Here is a 10973-nt window from a genome sequence, read left to right on the forward strand (position 1 = left end):
TATATTACCATCACCATTTGTTTGTCTCTGACACTAAATAAAAGTACTGCTAAACAACAAGAATTACTGTGGAGTCTCAATATAGTGAACTTTGAGGGTTTTGACTATCTAAATCATTCACTATATAAAGAGTTCACTACATAAAGTACACCATACACATACAGTGACGAGATCAACACACAGGTTAGAGTGTTTATAGGTCACATGATTCGATTATAACAATGTGGTTTGCAACGTGAACTTCTACATTTAGTAATTCACATATGCTGAAGGATCCTCTATTTAATATTTATGAGAATAATCATTTCCGAATAATCATTGGCACTTTGAGGATGGCGTTATAAAGAAGACGCTCTATCAAGATAAAACGTAATTATATTACTTTTATTAAAATACTAAAATAGTAAATTTTTCAATAAATTATTATTACTTTTTATCAGAAAATAATTTTTGATTTATTTAAAATAATAAATTATTTATAAAGGTTTTACAATTTTACAAGAATTTATTATTTTGAATTTTTTTTTTACATTTTGCTCTTTGAAAAAAAAAGTAATTTTCTATGATTTCTGATATAAACATGTTAAATTTATTTTTTAAAAATAATATCGAAAATATATTTATTTTTAAAATGAAATAAATGTCCTTGAAAATATTACAAAAAAAAAAAAATTACAAAATTTCTCTGATGCAATTCTTCTTTCTCAATTTAACCTCTCTTAAAAGAAATATTTGTTTACATATAAAGTTAAGTATTTAGCACATAATTTACCAAAAAAATTAATTATAAAATTACGTAAAAAAGTACTGTACATAAATTTATCATTGTTTAACTGACATGTACAAAATCTACTAAATAAAATTTCATAATTAATAAATCAACAAATCCTAAGTTAATATATTTAAAAACATGTATTAATTTTATATTTTTCCTGAATTTTTCAATAAAATTATTTATAAAATTTTGTATTTATTTTAATAAATCACTCAATAACTTTTAATCAGTACAGAAATTTAATTATATATTTTTTAAAACAACTGCTAAATTTAAATAGTATTTAATAAAAATTAAATTAATTAAGTTTTTTAAAAAAAATACATTAATAAATATAGCATTAAATATATTTTAATAGTTGAATTTTTTACCTTTCCTTGGAAAAATGGCATTTTTATTTATAAAATTAACAATTTTCGAGCTTAAAACATTTTTTTCCATTTATAAATAATTTAAAAAATTAATATATAATAAAATTTAATAAATTTTATGTTGAGACATTAGATCACTGTTTTCAACCGATTTTTGTTTATACAAGGGTTTCCACATTTAGATTATTCTATATTCAAGTATAACAAGAACGAACAGCAAGAAATTATCCACTGTATCGAATGAATCCATTGTTATGTTTAAACATTTTAAACAAATAATTAAAGCATAGTAAACTCTTAATATTGGGAATTATCAGAGGACTGAGCTAAAGATATTCACTGTATCAGACGTTTACTACGTGTATAATGAAGAGCGCTCTTCCATACATTCCATAGCGAACATTCCATATAGCGAATGTTTCGTTATATGGAATGTTTGCTATATCGGGTGAAGACTATATCAAGAATCCATTGTATATCTTTTAAAATATCTAGCAATATGTTTACAATTTATTTGAAGTTTTTCATAATTTTATATTAAAATAATATTACCTTCCTCCAGTATCAGTTGCCTGTATGGTTATACTGTATTGCTCTCCAGCAACAACTTTATCCACAACTTGTATGTGACCTGAATCAGGATCTACTCTAAATTTACTCATACCATTATTAGATACGTGATAAATCGAATAGGTAACTTTAGCAAACTCTCCTACATCATTATCTCGAGCTTGAACCTGAATAAAAGAATATTTTTTTTTTAAAGATAAAAGGTAAGCTATAATTAATAAGCCAGTATATAGCTTAATCTATAAAAAATGTCTTATTTACTTGTGTAACTGGTCGAACTCCCTCCCCTGCTTGAATGCGAACAGGCGACAAGGAAGGTAAACGAGGGGAATTATCGTTGACGTCATTCAAGTGTACGTTGAGTGTAATAGGAGCGCTCGCACCTCTTCCATTTGTACTGTTAACCTGCCTAGCTATAACCTGCAAAATTAGCATTTTTAGAATCATATATTCATTGAGAACTAGTTTAAATCTCGCCCGTTGCTTACCTGAAATGTATATTTACTCGGATTTGGCGGATCTCGATCTAATTCAGCTTCATTTACTACTAAATAACCATCAGCATTCACTCGAAATGAATTTGTAGTCAGTTCGAATATGTATTCCACTGGTGGATCATCAGGAGCCTGCAATACAGAAGAATCTTAAATTTTGGAAGTTGTAATAACTTATAAATATTTACTGAATTTGATATTTGACATACTATATCCGCATCAGTAACCACAAGTTTCAATGGTTCTTTGCCATCTCTTGCTGTAACTACTGTAGTTCCTACAGGAGAATTTTCATCAACGTAACCAATAAGTGCAGTTGGTGTTATAATCGGTGGATTATTATCAACAGGTAGAACGTCAACTGTTAATTTAGCTGTGGTGAATCTTTTGCCTTCGGTTTCTTCTTCGGCCTTCAGAAAAACGAGTAAATTTTTAAACAAATGTCCATATTAATGATGGAAATATATAACAGAAAGTAAACTTACTTTAATAATGATACTAAATATTTTAGATACGCTTCGATCAACAGCTTTTATTTGTCGAATATTACCACGTTTTGGATCTATTTGGAAGTATTCAGAATAAAATAAAGGTGTACCTAAAAGAAATGAAGAAATAATTCGTGATCACCATCAACATCATTATTAATGATTAACTATTTTATCATTATCTTACCATTAACGAAACTATATTTAATCGGTGAATTTAAGGAATCTCTATCTTTGGCTTTTATATTATCAGGACGGATTTTAAGGATTCCCGCCTAAAATAATAATAATAATTATTATATTTTAAAATTAATTTTAAGTAATATTATTTCCATACAGATATAAAAAAGAATGTATTTTTTCTGCAATTTTGTGGTTAATTTTCATATGCCAATAAAACCTGTTGAAGATCATTATGGAATAAATTATCAGGAAGGTCAAACTCTTAAATTTAATGAGATTTCATGCTCTGTTAAATAGATAAGAGAAGAGAAACAAACTAAATAAATCCCTAATTAACTAAGTGCTCCTACTTATACTTTTATCTACAATTTAACAAGCTTAATATTTATATTATCATTAACAGTCAAAAGTATATTATCTTACAGAAATGTAATAGCAACAATATTACTATTGTTCTAAACGAAAAATAAGATATCTTTATATTAAAAAAGTACATAAATTTATATTTTTGTGATTCTACCAAGTATATATAGAATTTATATTATATAAAGTATTTTAATATGTAGTATAAATACTAAAAATTGTTATAAATTAAAGTATTAAAATATTTTATATTTTTAAGTTATATTTTAATAACCAAAAATTTTTTTCAGAAAAAATTGTTTGAATTTGCAGTAATATTTTNTAATTTAATTTTTAAAAAATATTGACTGTTTCGAAGTGATTAATAAAACCAATTTTAAAATTTATTAAAATTTTAGTTAGTTGATTTAGCTTTATTTTATAAAAGTAAATAAAAATTTAAATTGTAATTCATTTTAAAAATTAATAAATATATTTTTTATGAATATATTCTTATAAATTAAACTTAATAAGATTTTTTCTAAACCATTTTCATTTATTTATATTCAATAAACCAATATTAAGTTATGTATTTTATTATATAGAAAATTATTCTACTTTTAAGAAATATTTATAATTTATTTATGCATTTATAAAAAAATTTATATTTTCAAAGATTCTGAATAGATTAAGCTATAATGAAGTGCAAGAACAGGAATAAAACTGGAAAGATCACTCATTGATTTTTTATTAGATTAAGTATTGATGTAAACATGAAGTTTAAAAAATATGAAAAAATATCTTTAAATTCCATTAAATAGCAGCAGTAGTAATAGTTGTAGTAATAACAATAGTAGTAACGATATAAGCAGCAGCTGTGCTACACTAGTGTTAGAATATAGTTGATATACTGTATTAACATTACAAGTACTAGTATTTACAACAGTACTAGTATTAACAGAAGTAATATAGTAGTAGCATTAGTAACACAATATTAGCAATGGCAGAACAATAATACAGTAGTAGCAGAAATAGCAGTAATAGTAGCACAACCCAGCATAAATAATATCTATTTATATTTTCATAACTTGTGCTACATACAATTAAAAAGAAGTCTATTTTACTCTACATTTATTAGGGAAGTTTTGATAATTTAGCATAGTCTAAAAATAGGCGGAACCAGATAATGGCGGATATGACTAACGCCCAAAATACCGGAAAAACAAAATCCACGCAAATTTGCGTGTGGATTCAGTCAAGTAGAATCATCATCTACTTAATAATTACAGTGCTTAGTTAGCGCCTGAAGCCACAAAGATTGCACATCCGAGTCTCGCTAGCTTTCAAGGATACAAGTAATAAACCAAGCAAACCACTCCACTTTTTTTTTTATTCTTTTCTTCTAAGTAAAATATAGAAATTGTCGACTTACTAAAGCACCACTTGTTACTTCTGCTGTATATTCCACATTTACACAAGCATTATTAACAAAAGTACATCCTGAATGAAGAAATGCAGGATCTTGATCATCTCCATCTTCTACGAAGATCGTTAAAGTAGTTGTAGCTGTAAGACGATCTTCTGGTCTGTCTGCTCTATCCTGAAATATACTATCGTTCAAAATTCGTAATTTAAATAAAATTTAAAAGATATTTTATGGCAAAAATTATATTTTTACCACTGCTTGAATGGTAAGGTAATATTTCTGTGTACTTTCATAATCCAAAGATTTATTCACTGTTACCAATCCTTGATATGGCAAATTTATAGCGAAACTTCTGTAGCCATCATGCTGTATTTTAAATATAAATAAGGTATGTAAATTATAAATAATGGTAATAAATGTGTAAATTAATTTATTAATTATATCTCACATGAGTGCCATCTCCTTTAACTGTATAATATTCCACTAATCCATTGTTGTTCGCATCTTTATCGATTGCTGAAAGATCTCTAAATATGGTTGTTCCTACTGGTGCTAACTAAAATATGATTTAAAAACATATATATTAAGTATTTTTAAGTTTAAAAGTGTTTAATTTATAATTCAGAAGGTTTTGATCCCCTAATTAATTACATTATAACTGAATTAAATCATTACAAGAGCATCATTACCATCACGTCTGTTTGTCGTATTGTTAATTTTTTATATGGATTTTATTTAATCATCCAAAAATAAGAATTTATTAACTTCTGCTCAAAATAAGTAATTTATGCATAAATCTCTAAGTTAAATGGCAAATTGCTGTAAAAAGTGCACATTTAAAGGATTGTCTAACAATAATTTCAGATGAAAATTATTTATAGTAGATGGAATTTGTTAATAAATTATGTAGATTAGCCTAAATAAAAAGGAAACTTTTAAACTGAAGGAAGTTGTCACGTTTTAAAAGGAAGTGACTTCAGAAACGAAGTCTTAAACTAGATTACAAAAGATCGCGATAGGTGAAAAGCAGTAAACGAGAAATCATTGTCACGAGTAACCGAAAATAACAGAAAAATAAAAGAAATTTGTTCTATAATAATCCAATAATATTTGCATAAAATAATAATAATAATAAAGTATATATTCTTGGGTCATATGAAAAGCATATATCATGTTATTATCTACAAAACTATTAGCATTTTTACAAAAATAACTAAATAATAATTATTTTCTACAACATTTTTACATAAAAATATATCTGAAAAATTCAAAATAAATTTTTTTTAAAATATTTTTATATAACCTAATTAACTGATCACAGTTAATGAGCATTTTTCACATCTATCAAAGATCCTAAATCTCGTTAAACTAAACAAATTCCCTACTATAAAGCATGGGATTCGAACCCAAAATCCACGTAAAACGTGTCTATCGATTGTTCATATCCCGTATTTATAAACATATGTACTTTATAAATTAAATAAATACTATATATAACTGTTATTATTTACGTGAAGGAAGAAGAATGAAAGAAAATGTCCACTAACTTGAAGATTTAATTTTAAAAAAATATATATATTATAGTGTAAATTTTAATGAATTTAAATAATTAGTTTTTTCGTAAAAATGGGATCAAAACTTTCAAAAAATACATTTTTATTTTCGTAATTGTACCTCAGATACGGAGCAGGAATATGAATTTTCTTTAAATATTGGTGCATTGTCATTGATATCAGTGACTCGTATTAATACAGGAATATTCCTCTGAAAAATATTTATTAAAAATTCAATAAATAATCATTTTTGATAGGTCAAAAAATAATTTATAATACATTGTGCAATCGTAATGATTCATAGAAAATAATATAGAAAAATTGTGATGATTCATGTATTCGAAAACCTATTTTCATTATTATTATTTTAAAAATACTTTAAATAAAATTATGAAATTATTTTCGGATTTTGATATAAAAATGTGTAAAATTTAAATATTGAAAATGGCTAAAATTTATTTTAAAAAAATGCTTTCAATTGTAATTAATATAGAATTTTAGGTTAAATATAATGAACGTACTCAATTAAATTTTCTATTTGAATAATTATTTTTTTGACCTAAATTTAAGTTTTAGTTGATGAAAATTAATAGAAAAATAAATGATTTTTCAATATAAATATAAATTATTTATAAAATCTCCCATCCATGCAAACTATGTATGCACTATATCCCCACAAATGAATTAAATTCTCTATTTATGATTGAAAATTATTTACAGAATCTTTCATTTATGCAGACTTTGTATTTACTTTAGCCCTGTGAATATATAACATCTCCTATTTATAAGTGAAAATCATTTATAATAATCCCATACACATCAAATTATATATTTACTGTTAGCCCATACACTTAACATAAATGAGAAATTTTATAAGAAATTTTAAAGATTTATAATGTAAGGAGTTATAGTAAATATATAGTTTGCATTAACGAAATATTTTTATAAGTAATTTCAATCGTAAATAAGAAAATTTTTTGTCATTTACAGAACTACAATACAGTCGACCCGCTATAACACTGTTGATAATTCCGTTTTATATGAATTCCATGTTGTACGAGTCACTTAGATTATACAAATACGTGAGCCGTTCATAGCCCGGCACACGTATTTGTAAAATCTAAGTGACTCATACAACATGGAATTCATATAAAACGGAATTATCAACAGTGTTATAAGGGAGTCGACTGTAAATATATGTGACGAAAATTCTTTGTTTAAATGTGAATATAATCTATAAAATCCCTATTTATGCAAATTATCTATTTGCTTTAGTTTTATACATGATTAAAAATACCTACTAATGACTTAAATTTCTCATGACTTAAATTCCGTATTTATAACTAAAAATTGCGTATAAAAATCGCTGATCCACGCAAACTCTATTGAAATTCTACAAATGAATAAAAAATTTCCTATTATAATTCCCAGTATTATAAACTATATAATTCACTGCAAATACCTTAAATTTTCAAGTAAACATACAAATAATTATTAAACCTACTTAAAAATTAATTTATAACGTATTAAATATGCCAAAAATCGTTATTAACTTCATCACAAATTGCATAAAATAATAACTGAACAGTTCTTTAATTATGATTATTAAAGATCATATTTAAATTATTAATTATCACGATAAATTACAAACAATTACCTGATTTGACGTTGATAATTCGCGACATATGATATTTAAACGTATCTGTGTAATTTCGTCTGACTGAAATTAGAAAAAGTGCAGTTTAGTAGAGTTGAAAGGTCACCAATCTTTAAATATTCATAAAGAATAAGGTCATAAATTCATTTACATCTCTGTCTAACGGTCGTTTCAATCGCAGTTTCTTCCCTTCTAAGGTAAAATAATCACGTGTAGCTGACTGAATCGTTAATTCCACTTGATTCAAATCGCCACGTATAGGAAGCTCAGAAGGAACAGTAACTTGATCAGTACCTAAAATTGGATTAATTTTAAAAAGATTTATAAGAAAATTCATTTATTAATTATGTTTAAATTCATATTATTTTCATATCACGGTTTTAATTACAAAGATTACTTAATTTGTGCGTGTCGTAAAGTAATGAGAATTTAGCAATTTCGCTATAATAATTACAGCTTTCTCTTTTAAGTTATGTGTGGTGAGTTAAATTGGAAAACTGATATGGAGATAACATGTTTAGGTCTCGTATACGTTCTATTTTTCCTCTTCACGCAGTTACTCTACCTATTCATGACAATAAAAAAGAAAAATAATTCAATTCCTACGTGACAAGCCATCGACCTCAACGTTTGGGTTACTAGAATGGCAGACAGGTGGTTGTGGGTCGCGAATTCACGAATTTATATACTAATATAAGTTAAAAAAACTGTTTAACTTCTAAAAATTATTTATATAAGCATTGTTTTATTAGCGTTTAAACAATTCCCTAACTTATATTAGTGCTAAAATCTATGAATTTTAATCTTCAACGTTTGATTTACTAGGATGGCACAGTGCTTGAAGATTTAAATTCATAGATTTATGTACCAAAATAAGTTAAATTGCTATTTAACTTATATAAATAATCTATATAAGCTTCGATTTTTTAGAATTTAAATACTTCCTTAACTTATATTAGTGATTAAATCTGATTTTCTATTCTCAGTTTCAGTTGGTAGGATGGTAAAGTGGTTGAGGTTCGTCAGTTTATATACCAAAATAAGTTAAATTACTGCTTAATTTTTATAAAATAATCTAAATAAGCTCGGTTTTTTTAAAATAAATTAAGCAGTTTTTAAAATAGTGCATAAATCTGATTTTGCGTCCAAGATGTTTGGGTCATTGGGATGAAACAAGTAGTTGAATATTGCAAATTCGTGGATCTAGACATTGATATAGGCTAAAGAAGCATTTTATTTCTAAAATATCCTCTATAATTTTTACATTAAAAAGTGTCGTTATAATAAAATGTCAACTTACTGTTGCCTCTGCTTTCAGTTATATCAAGGATGATAACACTATCTGTTCCTTCAGTTTCACACACTGTAAACAATAACATTATGTGCAAAAATTAAACTTTATTTTACAATTTTTAGTTACTTTATATATAATTTTCTAAAGAGTTATATTAAAAAATTCATTTAAAAAAATCATAAAAAATGATCGCAACTTACATCCATGGCACCATCTCGTTTTAAAAAAATATATATATTATAGTGTAAATTTTAATGAATTTAAATAATTAGTTTTTTCGTAAAAATGGGATCAAAACTTTCAAAAAATACATTTTTATTTTCGTAATTGTACCTCAGATACGGAGCAGGAATATGAATTTTCTTTAAATATTGGTGCATTGTCATTGATATCAGTGACTCGTATTAATACAGGAATATTCCTCTGAAAAATATTTATTAAAAATTCAATAAATAATCATTTTTGATAGGTCAAAAAATAATTTATAATACATTGTGCAATCGTAATGATTCATAGAAAATAATATAGAAAAATTGTGATGATTCATGTATTCGAAAACCTATTTTCATTATTATTATTTTAAAAATACTTTAAANAGAGGTGGAGGAAGATTTAACATATTTAAAAAAACTATATTTAGAAATATGTAATAAAGGAAATTGTATTTTAGATAAGAAAGAACATAATAGTTTATTAATTTCGAAGATAGTTTTTAAAAATACAACATAATTATTTTATAAAATCCCTTTTCAAGTTCACCTTCCTGCTATGTATCCATCCCACTGTAAACTTCCTATTTATTCAAGGACACAGAATATATCTGATTGTGGATTTCAATAATCAGATATTATGAGTTGTAAAATGGCAACAGATATCATCTTAAAGTCTGTTATTAGTGACAAAAGTCACGTCAGTGCGTGATTCCGCGTATGTCACTTATACAAATAAAGATTCAGTTGTACATGTTGCGTATAGGAAATACCAAACAGGGAACGTGGCGTCAGCACGTCACCTTAAAAGGTGAATTGAATGACGAGACAATAATTTGAAACTAGTCAAGGCAAACAAGGGTGGTGCAGCAGTAGTAGCTAGTTTATTCTCTATTCTACCAAACTACCTTTAGGACGTTCTTAAAAGTATATAATGAGCTTAGTTTTGAGAAATGTTTTTATAATAAATTTAATTCGAATGTCCCAAATTTTAATAACACCTCTTTTGTCTCTATATATAGGACGATATTCGGAAATATCGCAAACGTTATCAATTAGGACATCAAAATGTCACAGATGACTTGTAGAGGCGAAAGTAGTCTTGTTTTCCTCTTCGATATGTTGCCAAATCTTGTAAATTATTAAATATTTAGCAAAAAATAAATAAAAAAAACAAGTAATTTATAGAAAATAACGAGTTTAGAAAATAAATCAAGCGTTCAATAAATTAACCGTAATTTTACACACACGATCCTATTGGATTTTTTATTATGGTAAACGAAATAACGGTAAATTAACCGTGGATAATGTTTTATACTGTGTGAAAACGCATAGAGTTGTAGACAAAAGTTAAAATTTTCGATATCTTATTTTGGTGGAGGTCATTCACCTTTACTTGGCATGAGGACTTTACCGACCTTCACAACTAGCGGCGTTTACTGCCATGGGGCAAGAAAATACGGAAGTAGAAAAATTCTTGTTTTTTAAATTGCAAGTTCGTCGGACTACATCGGGTCTATAATCTTTCTTAAAAGCTATATAACTAAGGTAGCACGTTACAAGTAATTTCCCTGAAGGTTTTAAGCTTTTGTACCTTTAAAATAGTCGTTT

The 10973-nt window shown here is 25.8% G+C and overlaps 1 protein-coding gene across 1 annotated transcript in view; it reads right to left on the reverse strand.

The window, feature by feature from the left end:
* Positions 1-9375, reverse strand: part of LOC111626661 (cadherin-99C-like) — a gene marked incomplete at its 5' end in the record, with an annotated part of 28231 nt that extends 18856 nt beyond the window's left edge. The window contains 14 exons of the mRNA XM_023370120.1: positions 1699-1883; positions 1978-2136; positions 2205-2342; positions 2420-2620; positions 2696-2808; positions 2886-2973; positions 4656-4823; positions 4902-5015; positions 5098-5205; positions 6324-6413; positions 7860-7922; positions 8011-8153; positions 9160-9222; positions 9354-9375. Coding sequence (XP_023225888.1) covers positions 1699-1883; positions 1978-2136; positions 2205-2342; positions 2420-2620; positions 2696-2808; positions 2886-2973; positions 4656-4823; positions 4902-5015; positions 5098-5205; positions 6324-6413; positions 7860-7922; positions 8011-8153; positions 9160-9222; positions 9354-9375 — 1655 coding nt within the window. The remainder of the gene's footprint in view (positions 1-1698; positions 1884-1977; positions 2137-2204; positions 2343-2419; positions 2621-2695; positions 2809-2885; positions 2974-4655; positions 4824-4901; positions 5016-5097; positions 5206-6323; positions 6414-7859; positions 7923-8010; positions 8154-9159; positions 9223-9353) is intronic.
* Between the last annotated feature and the right edge of the window lie 1598 nt (positions 9376-10973).

This window comes from Centruroides sculpturatus, unplaced genomic scaffold (assembly GCF_000671375.1).
Source record: "Centruroides sculpturatus isolate CEXI.00-Female unplaced genomic scaffold, Cexi_2.0 scaffold342, whole genome shotgun sequence".
Taxonomy (NCBI): Eukaryota; Metazoa; Arthropoda; class Arachnida; order Scorpiones; family Buthidae; genus Centruroides; species Centruroides sculpturatus.